We start from the raw sequence: 16343 nt of genomic DNA, 5'->3' as shown, positions 1-16343 counted from the left end.
AAGTAGAGGGGAGAGTTGTCAAATGTCGTCGGCTTGGTTACCTAGGTTGGTAAGGAATTTGGTGGTGGTCTGATTTCCAAATCGTCAATTGTTCGAATGAGGTCAGTTTCTGATTGGATCTTTTTATTAGCTGCCTTACCTAACCTGACATAACCCCGGTAAAAGGTTCAAAAAGCTTAGAAGCTAAGCTCTGCTTCGCCTCGGTAAATCCGCGGGGATACGGCCGACCCGCCTTGTGGCTTTGCTCTGCTGCTTAGCTTCTCGTGACGTATTGTCACGGGACTTCGGGTCATTTTGGTGTGACGTGCGACAAGTCGCGACTTTCTTCTATCAGTATGCACGCTTTAATTGAAGTGCTTACAAAACCACATTTCGTTCGTACCTAAGTGAAGAAACATTTAACTATTTTATTCCCTAAGTCTACCTAATCTAGGATTAAATACGTATCGTCAATTTAGGAAGGGACGTTTAATTATCTTCGACAAGTGGAAGAGATAACCAATGCATTGTTTCTTATGTTTTAAAAAACCGCCTTTCTACTAATAAATAAGTAATTCCTCCTAAACACACACTACCTCCTAATAAGGTACCTTATATGCCCATGCCCCACAATCTCCGCCATCCAAGCATAAGGCCGGATAATGGTGGTAGTAGATGAGGACGAAGGCAGATGAGGAATGATCGGGGATGCGCGCTCTGAGACCTATTAAAAACCCGTTTTATTAAATCTTATAAAATTGACAAACGCGTCGTTTGACATCATGGGGATACGCATCACTTCGTGGAACGGTTCGTATCTTTTCGTATCTCATCTTACTACATTTTATATACAATCTCACTAACACGGCTCATAGTGAACGGCATCCGGTATGTACATTAGGTACCTATGTACAACATCTAGTATCTCATTTCTAACCAGCCCCTCCCACAAACAGGAATCCGTTCGGATACCAGCCGTGGAGGGAAAAGAGGACTTTCGAGGCTATGTTCGAAATACTCGAAGCCGACATAGTCGTGATGCAAGAGACCAAAATCCAGCGGAAAGACCTTCAGGACGATATGGTCTTGGTACCAGGGTGGGATGTATTCTTCAGCCTGCCTAAACACAAGAAAGGTGCGTAGGTAAATCACAGCTGGCCGCATCGCATCCACTGTATAACCGACCGGACCTAACACTAGGACAAAGGTTATGCTGGCGTAGCTATTTATACCCGAAATTCCGTATGCATGCCCATCAGAGCGGAAGAAGGGATCACTGGAGTCCTGTGCCCACCCAACTCGTCAACCAAGTTTCGAGATCTCCCCTCATATCAACAAATAGGGGGCTATCCAAAGCCAGGCCAGCTTGTGGGCCTGGTAGACGACACGGCTCTCGACTCCGAGGGCCGCTGCGTCATACTCGAGTTTCCCGCCTTCGTGTTAATCGGAACGTACAGCCCGGCCAACAGCGACGGGACCCGAGACGATTTTAGGCTGGCCTACCTCGACGCGCTTGACGTCCGAATCCGTAACCTCGTCGCCATGGGGAAGAATGTAGTTCTAACAGGCGATCTCAACGTTGTCCGGGCGTCCATTGATACCGCTAATCTTTTTGACCGGCTGAGAAAAGAAGGCGTCACAGTCGAGGAATTCTTTTCCACCCCTGGGCGCCGCCTCTTCAACCAGCTCGTGTTCGAAGGGAATGTACTAGGCGAGAGGGATGAGAATAGAGAGAAACCAGTGCTTTGGGACCTCGGCCGTCTCTTCCACCCCGCTCGGGAGGGCATGTTTACCTGTTGGGACACCAAGAAGAATACTCGCCCTGCCAACGTCGGTAGTCGAATAGATTACGTCCTGTGCAATGATAATATGAAGGACTGGTTCATGGACTCTAATATTCAGGAGGGCTTGATGGGCTCTGACCATTGCCCGGTCTTCGCAACCCTCAAGGACATAGTCACCATTGACGGGAGTGAAGTTCATATTAGGGACATCATGAATCCCCCGGGAGTGTTTAAGGACGGAGTTCGGCTTAGAGAATGGACTGCTAAAGATCTGTTACCACTATCGGCAAAACTCATCCCCGAATTTGACCGCCGGCGGAGCATCAAGGACATGTTCTCCAAGAAAGCAGCACCTACGAAGCCGGTCCTAGCGCCGATCAACGAACCGTCAGAAAAGAATCCCATCAGTAGTTCCGCAAAAATGGAGCTGTCTAAAGACGAAGAGGCCGTCGAAATTATCGCTTCGCAATCGGAATCAGTACCTTCGGTATCTTCTCCAGCAAAACCACAACCCAGCGCTCTTAAACGCACTTCTTCAGGCACAGCATCATCATCGTCCAGCCGTCCTCAGAAGAAATCAAAAGCCGCTTTGGCCAAGGAACCCTCATCCTCGTCTAAAGGCCAAAGCAGCCTCAGAGGCTTTTTCAAACCCAAAGCCACCGCGAGCCCGAGTACGAGTCCGATTACGGTTCCAGAAAAAGAAATAGAAGACTTTAAACCGAGTACTCAACCCGACGATACTACAGATGTCGTCGACAAGCCGCCGCAAGAACCGGCTAACGCGGAAGAAACAAAAGACGCCGCCGCCGCCGCCGCCACCGCCGAACCAGCAGCAGCAGCTAGTTCGGATAAAGTATTCGACCCCATCGAGTCCAAGGAGTCCTGGTCGAAGCTGCTAGGCAAGAGAGTCCCGCCGAAATGCGAGCACGGAGACGATTGCATTAGCTTCGTGACGAAGAAATCGGGTGTTAATCGAGGTACGTTTCCCTTTATGCGAGAATTTCCTCTTTCTTTTTTTTTTCCTTTTTCCCCTTTTTTTTAACACGGCATCTCCCCACCATATAAAAATTGATGCTAACTTACTCATTACTTTAGGGAGATCTTTCTTCGTCTGTCCCCGACCTATCGGGCCGTCGGGCGAGAAGGAGAAGGGGACGCAGTGGCGTTGCCCGACGTTTATATGGAGTAGCGATTGGAATGGGTCACAAAACGGATGAGATAGATGGGATACATCCTAGATTTATATGGTGCTTCTGCTTCTAGGTATCATGGTTTGCGCAAAGCGTGCGTGTTATTTATGCCGTTCCACTCCGCTACGTCGGGGGTAATATTTAGATGTATCCCAACGCGCGTAGACGCTCAGCAGGATACACTCATCTGAAAGTTGGTCAATACAAATTAATTATTTTCATGTCTATAAGAGCCACATTGATATCCTATCCCACTAGCAATTCTACTACAATTACCTATAGGGATTGCCGCGAACATCCAATTATTCTTCTCTTCACCGTGACACTGAGATTTGCAAAAGTTAGAAACTAAACAGCGAAAATGCGTCAAGGAGAAAATAGCAAGTAGTAGCTAGAGAGAGGTGTTACTTACCTGGTGTATTTTGTTCCGACAAGAAAGGCATCATATAAATAGGGCGCTCATGGTGTCGGCGTCTTGTATATACGCCTTCTCTAAGACTCTGAGGTTTCTCTCAAGGCTGTTGCTGCTGAGCGCGTCCCGGGAGATTTGAGGGCAGAAGGGTTCCTCAGACAGGCCATAATATGTGGTGCCGAAAGCCTGTGGGATATGTCGGAGACCGATGCGATACTAATAACCGCGTTGGTCCCTATCCGACATAGTGCCGTCTACTTCTGGCGGACGTTGGAGAAATCTTTCGATACTATAGATATATGATCAGCACTTGTTTGTCCGCGCCCATGTAAAGAAAGACATAAGAACGTACCAAACAACGCCGCGCAGCGAATCGAGGAGAAGGAGACAACTTTTCTTATCCGCGTGGCAATATCGAGATGAGTTGACCGCACCGCAAATTACAAGATGCGAACACGACCTTGAGCTCCATGTCAATGGACGATGACGACTTGTGATGATACTGGACTTCTCCGCATCAGACGACTGGAAGAAGTAGTCCTCCAGCCTAGGAAACGCGAGTTGTTGTTGAAGGAATGTCTGTGGGTAGGTACCACTATGACATATTTGCAGGCAGAACAACGGAAGCGGGTGGGCTTCTTGCGTGGGCGAGGCCGTAGATCATCCCTCAGGGAGTTGAATACCTAACCTAACTCACGACGAAAAAGATTGTTGATCAGGTCAAAATGCTAAAATAGGGGTTTGCAGGTAGGTTGGGTATTGGTGGAATATAGTTATTGTGGTTGTGGTTGAATAATGTGTGTGTGCGTGTTTCTGCGGTTGTTGAAAACATGAAGAGGGAGAAAGAAAAGAAATCTGCTGTCTGGGAGGAAATTCTGTTATAGCAGCAATTTGGTTGCCCAGTTGCCCAGTTGCACCTGCACCTGCACTTGTACTTGCAAGCACTTGCAGCCTCTTGTTGCTAAGGTATTGTACTTTCCATAGTCGTTGGTGCGGCAAGTCCAAGTAGCACGACAACTACCTAAATGATTTCTTTTCTTTTAGTTAAGAGATTTGATTAATACCAACTGGCGCCTTCTATAAATCTAGGTAGTTCTTGGTTGATGAAGATTTAGAGTTAGCAAAGCTGGCAACTACCAGGTAAGGGCCGATATTGAAAGGAGCAACACTGATGCAAGTGCATTATGACATTATACCTGTTATGCAAAGTTATTTTAAAGCAACCCATTAGTTTCGAGTATATAGGTTAGGTGCCTAGGTAGGTATTTATGCGCAGGTCTCCGGGGAGGGGAGACATGGAAGTGCTGCTTTGCTTATTCGCTACCTCTCACTACCTAACTAACATTCAGCCCGCTTCCGAGGCATAAAAAAATAACAATTAAATACATAAAAAAAAAGGGTCGCCAAACACAGTAAGAGTAAGAGTAAGAGTAAGAGTAAGAGAAGATAAGATGGATAATAATAATAACACAGCTAACAACTGACTAACCACTAAAAAAGGGGGTATAAAACCTCTCCTCCCCTGAATCTGCTCTCACTCTTGACTTTTTACTCTCGCCTCCTAGGTACTTCCCGCATCTAGTCCTCCTGGTACGAGATCTTGCGCATCTCGCCTAACCGGTGTCGCGCGGCAGCCAACGCGTTCTCGAGTTGCAGAATCTCCACCTGTGATTAAACGTGTCGTTAGTACTTGCGCAAAGAAATTATAAATAAATGTTGCCATCATTAACTTACCTGCTGCTCCATCTCCCGGACCTTGAACTCGTGCGGGTTAAGCTTGGCGTAATCCACACCCTCGTCCTCTTGGTTTCGGTCCTTGATCATGTTCTGCACCTGTCGCACGAGCGCTCTGCACGCGGCGCCCACAGCCTTGCTGGCCTGCTCCAGGTTTTCCTGGCTCTTGCTCATGAAGCCGGCCTTGACACGGCTGGCAGCCACGAGCTGAGCCGTCGAGGCGGCCACGTCGTTCGAAGCGACGATAAGCTGCTCAGGGCTGTTGCGGCCTGAGAGGACACCATCTGCTGTCTCAATGAGTGTATTGGTAGACGTAGCCACAGCCTTCGCAGCTGAGATGAGACCCTCGGTCCATCGGTTATTCTTCTTGTAGAAAGCTGTCCTTGATGAGCTTCCACGGCCCGCCTGGACGATCTCTTGCTGCGTGGTGGTAGCGGCTTTGATGAGCTGAGCAATGGCATTGGTTACCGCTGTCGCAGCATCGAGTATCGAGTCGTGAACCTTGAGCTCGTAGGTCGAGTATCCGTCACGAGGTTTGTTCTTGAGCTTAGCCAGGCGAGCGGCCGCTGCAGCGATGGCATCTGCCGCCTTGCTAAGTTCGGCGTCGACAAGGTCGCCTATATCGCCCTTGTTGTTTGCCAGTCGACCTGAGGGAGCGAATGTCTCCACCAGAGTAGTCAATTTCTGGAGGTTTAGACGAACGTCGCTACTGCCGTTCACAACAACGTCAGTCTTCTGTAGAGGGTCCATGCCTTCTAACCTAAAGCTTTGAAGGCTACGGAAATGCTTGACGGTAGACTGGGCAGCAGCGCGAGCGCCGTTGATGAGCTGATCAGACTTCTTTTCGTCGGAAGCGAGTCGATTCAACCCTTTCGTGTTGCTGCATACATCTGCGATAGCCCCCGCGAAGACGTTGGTCGCCTTGATTAATTCCGCATGACTGGCATTGGGACCATCGGCGATGAAGTTGTTGAAAGCGGTAGCAAATTCAGAAGCGCTCGCCACGGCCTTTTCAACTTGGGATAGCACATATGTCGGCGAAGCGTTCTGGTTACCAGCCTGCATCGTCGAATCCAGTTCGTAGAGCGCATCATCTACTCGAACCACACCTGCTTGCAGTACTGAGTCGATAATGTCGTTGATCTTGTCAAGGTTCGCCATTATGAGAGCATCAATCTGGCCGTCTAGCGCATGATCTGTATCGCCTTGGGTCTGCTTTAGCTCGGTCAACTCGACCAAGGCCTGGTCCATGCCAGCCTTGTAAACCTCGAGTTCTTCCTCCTTCTCGCGGAGCAACTGTTCGAGGTCTGAGCTTCCATCTCGAACCTTAGCCTGCGCTTCCTCAAGGGCACGCGACTTGGTTCGCAGGGCTTCTTCCAAATCCGCCATCTCCCTGTTGTACTTGGAGAGCATAGTAGACAACTCGTTGCCTTTGCTTCGTTCGAGGTTGTCGGCTCTGTCGATGGCCATACGGAGTTCTCGCTTCAGCTTCTCAACCTCGTCCTTGTTGCTACCGCTCAACCTATCCTTCTCGTGAAGGGCTCGGTCCCGTTCCCGAATCATGTCTGCTAATTCTAGGTTCTTGGTCTTGATCTCACGCTCTAGCTTCTCGCGCTTCTCAATTGCTTCTTGGGCTGATGCCGCTTTTAGCTGAACCGTCTTGAATTTCTGCAGTAGGTCGAGATGTTCGTGACGCAGCTGGGAGTAGAGCTTCGCTAAGGACTCGTACTTGGTTCGCCATGTGTTGACCTGCTCTTGTAGGGCTCGGATTTGGTCATCCTTGCTAGTTAATTGTTGACCAAAGTTGTTCTGGATCTGGGCTAACTCGTTCTCAAGTGCCTTCACTCGTTGGTCGTATTGTTGCAACATTAGTTGATCGCGCTCATACTGGGCCCTCGCATTCAGGTTCTCTTGTTCGAGCTCGGCTAGGCGCCCTTGCGTCTGCCATTGAGCTTGTTGAGCTAGTAGCGCTTCTTGTTCCCTACGCTGTTGCTCTGCTAACAGCCTTTGCTGCTCCTCAAAGTCACGCTGGGCCTGCATTTGGGCTTCTTGTTGAGCACGAAGGGCTGCTGCTTGACGTTCTTGCAATACCCTTTGCTGTTCCTCGTATTCCCTATTCTGCCGATCAATCTCACCCTGCCAGAACTCGGCGATCTCATCGGGTTCCTCGGACTTGGGCGGGCGAACAGGGGTGGGCGCGCGCTCGATCTCCTGCTTCGGTCGCGCTGGTAACGCAGGGGAGTTTTCGTCTTCTGCGAGCAAGTTGGGTGGATCTTGCGGTAGTTTCGGGATCGTAATTAAACTGGTCAAGTAACGCAAGTTGGAGCATTCGTAATAGAACTTGACTAATCGGTAGTGCTGCGCATCGTAACGCTGTCTTAGGGGTTCTAAGGCGTCGTTGTCGCCCGTTGCTATGTAACGTTAGTTATAAGAATACAACGATACAACAGGAGAATCTGTGTCTGTGGTCTCCGTACTTGAATGCATGGCTCTTAGCATGCTTGTGATGAATTTGTAAATTCCATAACTTTCTTGTACCAAGGGAACAATGGCTGAGATTCTACACTCGTTGTTCCCAACATTTCGGAAATGCGAAAAGATCAGCTTCTGGAATTGCTCGATCTTGTCCTGCAGCGACATAAGGTCGGTAATGGTCTCGTAACCCTCGTTGGGATCGTTAATCGCCTTCAAGCTAACGTATTCCTCGTACTCGAATGTTCCGTTAAACTCGGGGTGCTGCTGGTGGAATGATAGTTTCGCTAGGAGGAAGTAGACATATTCTCGGATCAGGGGTCCGTACCCTCGGACGCCCTCGCCGGCTAAACCTCTGTTCAGACTGTCGATCCAAGGTCGATTTGCCATGGCCTCCCTTAAGGTCTGGGGGTGTCCTTCCTGCAAGACTCTGTGAATAGTAATCAGGGCCTTGAACGTTTGCACCTCGTCGGCAAGAATAGGCTGCCTAAATATATTCCCAGTTAGTTCCTAGTTCCTAGTTCCTACACCTATACGCTGATCCTTAAAAGCCTAGCCACGTACACTTTCATACCAGCCCAGAAGGACTGGGAGGACTTGTGGTCCCAGGTATAAACGATAGCACTTCGTACATGTTTTCGTTTCGGCGCCGTCTCTTCCGGACTAGTTGCTTTTCTGATGTTGATGGCAAGTTCGGCTTCGGATCTATATTTTAGGTAATTAGCAGCTATCGCAGAACCGAAAGTAAATTCCATATCCATAATGGCGATAAGTTCGAGTGGTTAAATCTACATGCGCTTTTTGCGGAAATGGAGTTTTCAAAAAAAGGGGAAGACACGCACTTGGAATGATCCAGACTACGGATTGTAGCCATGGTGATTAAATCACTGCCTGCTGTTTTGCTCTCTGTTACTAGCAAATCGACTGTTCTCGCAAGGTTTAGATACGTGAATCAGAGTGAATCAGGGAGTTGGGATGAAAGCGTCAGATTCAAGTGACAAACTACTTGTCAAATGCAGCGCATCCCGCCCACCTGACGATCGTCAGGAGGTAATAATAGGAATAAGAAGACGACAAACGTCGCGGGGATGTGTTATGGATTAAGGGGTGTTCCTTAGAACATTGAAAAATAAATTTAAAAAATTTCGATGCCTGACTCGTACAACGTCAGGGTCCTCGCAATTACGACTCCAACAAATACAACAACACAACAAGCAAACTTGGTGGAGTTGGAGTTAAAACCAAAAGATCAGATCAATTCCGTCAAGGCTGACGCAGCTCAGGCTCTTGGAAGCTGTGGAAGCTTGTCTTGGAACCTGGAACCATTCGATAAGCCAGTAAGCGTTAGGTAGAAACCGACATGGGTCTTTTTACTAGTACCTAAACCCCTTATCCATGACATTCCGAAATTCATCCGTTACCTTAATTTACGCTAGAGGTACTTTGTACTGGTGGGGTTTCAAGCCTTTATCGCCACAAAACGCGCGGCTTGCTGGCTCGGCGTTTGACAGGCAGCACTTGCACCAAGCAGCCAAGACACTTAGGTTATAGTCTACTTTGTACTTGCATATCAAAACCTTCATTAGACCAAACTCTCTAATTATAACAATTCCGCCGCTGAAAATGCATCTAAGAGCCTTTCAGTGACGAAAGCTTCAACTTTCTTTTACTTTAGGTACTTACCTTACTCTTCACAATACACTAATAGCTCCCGACCTCAATGGCTCCGTTCCAGACCTACGAGGTTTGAATTCCTCTGTGTCGCTTCTGCTGCTGCTAATGTCAAAGCTGATGTCCGAGCCTTTTTGGCTCATCTTACTCCCCTAATTATATATAAAAAAGAAAAACATTCAGCTTATACTTAAGATACCCTTTTCTTCTTCAAAATGCGCGCGACCACGGTTTGTCTGCGCAAGGGATTCGTGCGCCGGAGCATCGACGAATTCAAGCGCCTCTCCAACATAGGTACTTAACTCGATTCTCTCATCTTATCTACCTAGTAGGTAGCCTACCAATCCACTGGCTAACTAACACCCGCGTCCCGTAGCGCTCAAGCTCGAAGGCATAAAAGGCCCCTCGGGCCCGCTCCCCCTCCATGACTTCCACAAGCCCGAGTCCCTCGAGGAGTGCAAGGTGATGTCAGACGTCGACATCGGCGGGTTTTCCAAAGCCGCGCTCGACTGGATCCCCGCTTCATCTTCCGAAGGGGACAACAACAACAACAATGCGCATGGCTACGCGCGCTTCCACGGCAGCATATCGACCGCCCTACCCCCCCATCGGCCCGAGGTCCAGCGCTCCGGATACGCGGCATGGCGGACTCTCGACCGCCCCCCTACGATCTTCGGGCGCGCGCTGTGGAACATCGACATGTACACGTACCTGGGGCTGCGCATCAAGTCGGACGGGCGGAGCTACTTCGTGAACGTGCAGACGGACTCGCTGGTGCCGACGGACCTGCACCAGCACCGGCTGTTCGCCAAGCGCCCCGGCGAGTGGGAGACGGTGCTCATCAAGTGGAACGACTTCGTGCGGACGAACCACGGCTTCGTCGTCGAGCCCCAGACCGAGATGCTCCGGCAGAAGGTCAAGTCCATCGGCGTCGGCCTGACCGACCGCGTCCCCGGCCCCTTCGAGCTGTGCATAGAGAGGATCTGGGCGACGAATAATATGAACGAGGAGGGGCAGCATGTTGTTGTCGATGACGAGCCGCCGGTTGCCAGAGAGGGGCAGTTGAAGGATAAGAAGGGAAGACATATTAGCTGGTCCGATAAGTGACCTTGGAACATCCATCACCGTATTGGAAATCTACGTCATATTGGGTTATGCGTTACAAGGGGATGTGGACTTTTTTTTTCTTCGTATTACGCGAAGAACTACTACTAACACCTACGGCCCCCATACGACTTAAAAGTCATCAAATGAATATATCCGCAGTCACGAAAAGACCGTGTTCACGGATAAATGTATCAAAGCTGGCGCCGAGAGGGAGGCTTCCAGCTATACGCATACGTGTAACTCTAGAAAGAACAAACCTTTCACCACCTACCTATCGTAAGATTGCCTGAGTTTAGCAATGACAAAAAAGATGGGAATTGCAAGTCGACTGTACCAAAATAACAGCTCCTGTAGTTAGCTTAGTATCTGGTGCAATGGGAAAATGTTGAACGATGTCTTGATAAGCTACGAATGTAAAGCTGACAAAGTCTTTGTCCAGCAAGCTGTCTAGCAAGGAAATTGTGACAGAACCATTGTCAAGTTCCTGTTCGATAAATACCTAGTAAAGAGTATTCTACCCATATCCGTTTCCTATAAACCTCCCCTACTTTGTGGCAGATGACCTAGTAGTAGCTTCGCCAGCACGAGCAAGCAATGCTAACCTGCTACAAAGAAAGCTACGCACGATAGGCCATCGTAGTCGAGAGCTAAGTCACCACGTTTCCTACGCCTCTGTATTCACTCACCCTCCATCCGCTCCAACGTGGCTACCGGAAGATACGGAGCGATAGGTACTCTGTGCTTCTGTCTTCTAACCCGCCGAACATTCCTCTATACCCAGCAGAATACGGCCTACGGATACATATAAACATCCCCCGGGGGGTAGGTACTAGTACCCAGTCCCTCTTATGTACCTTCTATCTCTCGTATATCCTGGCAAAAAGAGAAAGAAAACACCGCCATCTCCCATCCGCCACCACCCTCCCTCATCTTTTACATAGCTAGGTACCTAGACCTACTTACCTAAGCCATCATGTGCAAGCTAATCTGGACAATAACCTGGTGCGCCTACGGGGACCACCCGATCGGCCGGGGCCACCGCAAGGCCCTGCTCTGCGACGAGGTCCGGGCGAAGGAGACGTGCGTCGGCCGCTGCAAGCAAAAGATCCGGATGACGGACGAGAACGTGCCCACGCGCTGGATCCGCGTGTGCGCCGCGTGCCTGCCCACGAGCGACGAGCTCCACCCTCACCCTCAACCCCCCGGCAAGTGTTCGCTAGGTACTACTCCTAGTGGTACCTAAACACCATCTTAGATACCTACCTGTCCCGAGAGACATTATTAGCTTTAGGTAATGCTTTTTTCCCCCTCTTCCTCTCGAAGAGGGGGAGAATGGCAAGATCAAGAGAGATAAGTATGAATAGGTTTTGTAATACCTATACTGTCAGCCTTAGCCCCTTATAGCCTCACTTGGTTTTTTTTTAGTAGTTTTGAGAGATATATCTTCCTCATGTTAGACATTTTGTCATATGAGAAAAGGTGCAATGACCTAAGCTACATGTTTTAGTAATTAACTTCTTCAGAAAGACTACTTTTCAGCTTTGTCCTCGTTTAGAAAACATACAATTGCATCAAGATAATGTGAAATGTCGGGTTGATCATTATACCGTAACAGGTACCTAACCTAGTCTAAGTCATCGCCATCCTTCATATCGTCATTCGCTCAGCATCTCTGCGTATCGCCAAGTATGCTGCAGCATAATCATTTGCCAGTACATTGTCCCCAGAGACTTTCATAATCGTAGCTTTCTTAGCCATCATCTCGCACTGCTTATCGATATCTTCCACGCTCGAGTAGTGATTAAATGCCTCCTCGATCGCTTCTAACGCCTTTGTCATGAATTCTCTTCTCTTGATAGATTTTGGCGGCATCTTACCCGCCATACCCATATTTGCGTCGCCAAGATACGAGTAGAGTTTCGCCGTCATTGTTGCATTCTCGCACTCGAATGTGCGCGGTAGGATTGCATTCAAGAGCTGGATGGCTGGTTCGAATTCACCAAGTGATGTTAGGATGTTCGCAATAGCCCCGATTGCCGGCCAAAGATAGGGGATAAGCCGAGCTCGCCAGGCCACATTGGCTGCCCTCACAGCAATGGTGAACCCTTTCTGCGGTCGACCGCACTTGTCAAGAAGCTCGGCTTTGAGAAGAAGTAGACGGATTCGTAACGCAATATCCCTGTTCTCATCACGAAGTTCCGATATCATCTTCCCTACTTTCGAAAAGGCTTGATCGAGATTGCCTCTGCGAACAAGGCATTCGATATGAAGGTTGTCAACTACAAAGGCAAGGTCGGGTTCCAGGTCATCGTTCTTAGACTGGAGGAGCTGTGAAAGCAGTAGTTCAGCCCCATCCAGGTTATTTCGATGGAGATCTCTTCTCAATTTTATTATCCCACGGAATTTGTGCCAGTACTGACTTGGCTTCCAAGCTCGGAGCGAATTGGCATCCATGCCTTCCAATATTTCAAGTGCCTCGTCGTACTTCCCCTTGAGGGTTAGCATTGAAGCTTGACGACTCGTTACCTTTAGCTCGTCGTCGAATATTGAATTACGAGCATGACACCGAATAAATATTTCGCAGGTAGCTACCGATAGGTAGGCAATCCCTAGCCTGTCCCATAATGCTATGTTGATCGATAATTGGGAGCCGAGCATGTTTCTCATGTTCCTTTCGACTATAATTTGAGAGCTTCTGACAAGGTGCTCAATCGCTGTGGCTACGCTTTCGCCGTTTGAGAGGGTCATCTTTGCCTCACTCATAAGAGTGGAACTCCACAAAGTCCACATACCTGTCTCCTTTGCCCTGCTTCTAAGAAAAGCTAGGGACTCCTTGCCAGTTCCTAACATACTATTTGATTCCAGTTCCTTGGTTATCTCGGGGTGTGCCCTGCCAAAGTGAAAAAGCCAGTTAAGGGCGAAATTCAGACACGTCATGTCTCGATTCTCCCTGGCAGTAGAGACAGTTTCCAGCATTGCTGAAATTGCTTCCTTGTAGCACCCAAAGTCAGCTTGGAGTACTGCTAAGTTCATAAGTGCGTACTGATAGAAAGATCTGTCCCTATTCTGCATTGTGTAGTCGAAATAACGATGTAAATAATCAAAAGAGGTGGAGTAGTCTCCTGCCCTCCATGCATCTAAATAGCTTAGGTAATGAGATAAACTCGGTATCATGAAGCTATCGTTCAATAGGTCGTGAAATTGGTGTTGTATCTCCAATGGTACTCTGTTGCCGTACTTTTGCATCTGCTCGATTTGGAACTCTAAGAGTTTCTCAATATCGTCAGTGCTGACAGGTAAGGTCGAGTTTGGGTCATCTCTAAGCATGTCCCCGTAGGTTACGGAGGCGATGGCGTCCACTCCTGAACCCCAGTCATTCTCGCCAGTTAAGAGGACGTTGTCGAAACTGAGCCTCTGGAAAGATGGCGTCTTTTTTCGGTAATAGGTCGCCGTAGCCTGGCGATACTTAACGAAGTCTTTCCATAATTCGAACGCGTCGTGAAAACGTAATCTTGTGAATTCTAGTTGGGACCTCCGCACGAATGCGCCGAATGGTGAATTGCGGGAGAGCAATATGACTTCGGGAGCCGGAGCTGGAATTCCCAACTCGGCATCATGACGGAGTTCATCTCTGGTCTTTGCTAACAGAGCCGAGCAATGGCCAAAGAATTCATGTAAGGAGTCGAGAGAATCGATCTTCCAAAGTCTATCCAGGAAGACGTACCACAGACTCCGTCCGGGCATACCAGAGGCGGCAGTATGTGGTGCCAAGACTTTCTCGAAGTCTGCAATAGAGATGACCAGACTTACAGTCGTCTCGGCTCGCTTCCATCTTCCCTTAGGAGTGGAAAACGAAGCTTGAGCGTCACTGTCTATCAAGTGAGAAGTTATGAAGGACAGCACATCCACAATCGAGTCCGTGGGGACTGCTTTTTTCGTGTATAATTCGATCAAGGCGAGGAGGCCAATTTTGGCCGGATTGAGAAAGCGAGACATGATGCTGTCGTATGATTTGAGTTTTTGAGTTTTTGCTTGACGATAGACCGCCCGAATGTCTATTATCTTGGGTGTATTGTGATGAGCTTGGTTTTTATAGATGTGTTCCGTCTACAAACGGCCATCACGCGTGGGGTTGATCTCATGAGGATAGGACTGAACCAATTTTTTTTTAAGTTTGTTTTGGTTTTGTTCTGTAAGCCTGAAGGTGTCAAGAAAGAGAATTTCCACTAAATGAAAAGCATTGAGATAAATTGATCAGAATCAAGTATGCTCCTTCCGATATTTTCGACTCTTCCCATGTGAAGGTTATTTCTTACTAAGGTTAGGTATCTTAGGTACGGACTAGGTACCTGTGAATAGGCGCGTTGACTCGCGATATTGGAGCCACCTCTTTTTATGCATATAATACCTTTTAACGAGCATGTGAAATTTACATAAACATTTTACTCATAAATCCGTATTTTAAGCCATTAAGCATGTGAGTGCATGCTGGTCACATAATGCCTTAGTTAAAACTTAAAATGATATGGTACCTTTGGACGTCGTGAAATCGACAATTCTCAAAATGATGATTGTTTAGGCAGTGGGAGTTCCATATAGATTGATGTCTAAACTTGGACACCGTCCTCAGATAGAATGTAATACCTATGGTGAAAGTCAAGATCAAGGAGTAAACAAACTTTACAGAAGATATGGATGAATTAAAAAGCAAAAGTTCGGAGAGTAGATAGGACACCAAGAGAGATTGCATATTAAAAAAAAGGAGGTGCCTCGGTTATGAGATGAGATATTAAACCCTGTTGGAATAAAATATGACGGGGCAGTTAAACGCCAAGGAGAAGTGCAGCCTTTGGCCTCCAAGGTTTACTTCAACGATAACTTTTAGCTCTTTACATGAGACATAGGCAGTATGCTTGGTAGGAAACACGCTTTATCTAGGTACCTTAGGTAGGTATATATATATAGACGAAGAAACTGGACATGGAAGCTTGCTACCGCATTGCTGGTATTTACACGATGCGCGCGGTTTGCGACCCTGGCACATAATGAGCAAATATATTGCTGCATGAGATAAAATGTAACTGTTTAAGGTTGCTGGCTGTCCTGTTAATCCATGACTTAGTATAGAGCGGAGTTCTACATATAGTATATCATCGTAGATTGCTCCCGAATACTACCTTATTCTTCTCTGTAAGATACTACCTAGGTAGGGCATATCGCCTTTGCTTAAAAGTCGCTATATTATATTATATCAACCCCGCGTTCATCCATCCGTAGTGCCTCCTAGGATAACAGATCGGAAGATCCAGGACTTGGAACGCCGTGTCGTCATACTCGTTGACGAGGAGGCCATTATTTACATGGCATATACATACTAAGCACCAAAGAATAGTGTAGTTCATGGCCTACCTCCAAAGAGCCGGTTTCTACATGTGTACAATACCTACCTAAGGTAAAGGTACCTAATGTTATAGATCGTACGACACAGATTCTCCAACCACTTTATGACTACCTAGGTACCTGTATAGACGGATAGGCGGATAGCCACTGATTTTAGATGTTATTCAGATTTAGATGAGCAGTATATGACAATAGATGATAGGCTCTTATAAAATTGTTTCTCGAAGGTCGTACGATCATCATCCGACAACCCTAAATAGACCGACTCGGACATCTTTGACTCGGAGGAATAATGGTTTGGGGGAGCGGACCGAGGACGAAGGCGGAGAAAACAATGTTTCAATATACGACACGTTTTCGTGCTCGTGAGGTTGGAGGCGCACTCTACGGAGATGTCCACCTGTACTACGAATCGTATGTAAGTACGGATTAAAATTCGTAGCAGATACATAGTAAATCTGTACAATCTGGGTAAAATCAATCAAACAGGGGTTTCCAAATTCTTCTGCCATTGGCGAATTTCTTTAAGCCTGGAAGTTCAAACTTCAGCCTAAGGAAATAAGAACCTCACAGCCCCTCTGCCCCTCTAGCCCC

General features: G+C 47.8%; 5 protein-coding genes across 5 annotated transcripts; 2 read left to right on the top strand and 3 right to left on the bottom strand.

The window, feature by feature from the left end:
• Positions 1-761: 761 nt before the first annotated feature.
• On the top strand, positions 762-2980 carry F4812DRAFT_454378 (DNase I-like protein; the record flags this gene model as incomplete). The annotated part of the gene is made up of 5 exons (XM_047936634.1): positions 762-789; positions 855-867; positions 936-1114; positions 1187-2740; positions 2859-2980. The coding sequence occupies 5 exons, from the start codon at positions 762-764 to the stop codon at positions 2978-2980; spliced, it is 1896 nt and encodes a 631-aa protein (XP_047794879.1).
• A 1517-nt stretch (positions 2981-4497) lies between these two features.
• On the bottom strand, positions 4498-8625 carry F4812DRAFT_17455 (ANTH-domain-containing protein). Its single transcript, XM_047929988.1, has 5 exons — positions 8414-8625; positions 8136-8276; positions 7577-8058; positions 5100-7510; positions 4498-5030 (listed from the first exon to the last, which is right to left on the bottom strand). Exons 1-5 carry the CDS (start codon positions 8443-8445, stop codon positions 4944-4946), a joined length of 3153 nt encoding a protein of 1050 aa, XP_047794878.1. The 5' UTR covers positions 8446-8625; the 3' UTR covers positions 4498-4943.
• A 548-nt stretch (positions 8626-9173) lies between these two features.
• On the top strand, positions 9174-10744 carry F4812DRAFT_409417 (CIA30-domain-containing protein; the record flags this gene model as incomplete). Its single annotated transcript, XM_047932438.1, has 2 exons — positions 9174-9536; positions 9619-10744. Coding segments are annotated over exons 1-2 (806 nt in total), but the record flags the coding sequence as incomplete, so codon positions are not given.
• Positions 10745-11783: 1039 nt separating this feature from the next.
• F4812DRAFT_409416 (anaphase-promoting complex subunit 5-domain-containing protein) lies at positions 11784-14672 on the bottom strand. Its single transcript, XM_047932437.1, has one exon. It carries the CDS (start codon positions 14343-14345, stop codon positions 11997-11999), a length of 2349 nt encoding a protein of 782 aa, XP_047794876.1. The 5' UTR covers positions 14346-14672; the 3' UTR covers positions 11784-11996.
• On the bottom strand, positions 14673-15426 carry F4812DRAFT_409415 (uncharacterized protein). Its single transcript, XM_047932436.1, has one exon. The coding sequence runs from the start codon at positions 15097-15099 to the stop codon at positions 14854-14856; it is 246 nt and encodes an 81-aa protein (XP_047794875.1). The 5' UTR covers positions 15100-15426; the 3' UTR covers positions 14673-14853.
• Between the last annotated feature and the right edge of the window lie 917 nt (positions 15427-16343).

Source organism: Daldinia caldariorum (assembly GCF_022478825.1).
Source record: "Daldinia caldariorum strain CBS 122874 unplaced genomic scaffold F4812scaffold_1, whole genome shotgun sequence".
Lineage (NCBI taxonomy): Eukaryota > Fungi > Ascomycota > Sordariomycetes > Xylariales > Hypoxylaceae > Daldinia > Daldinia caldariorum.
This window is presented reverse-complemented; position numbering and strand designations above follow the sequence as displayed.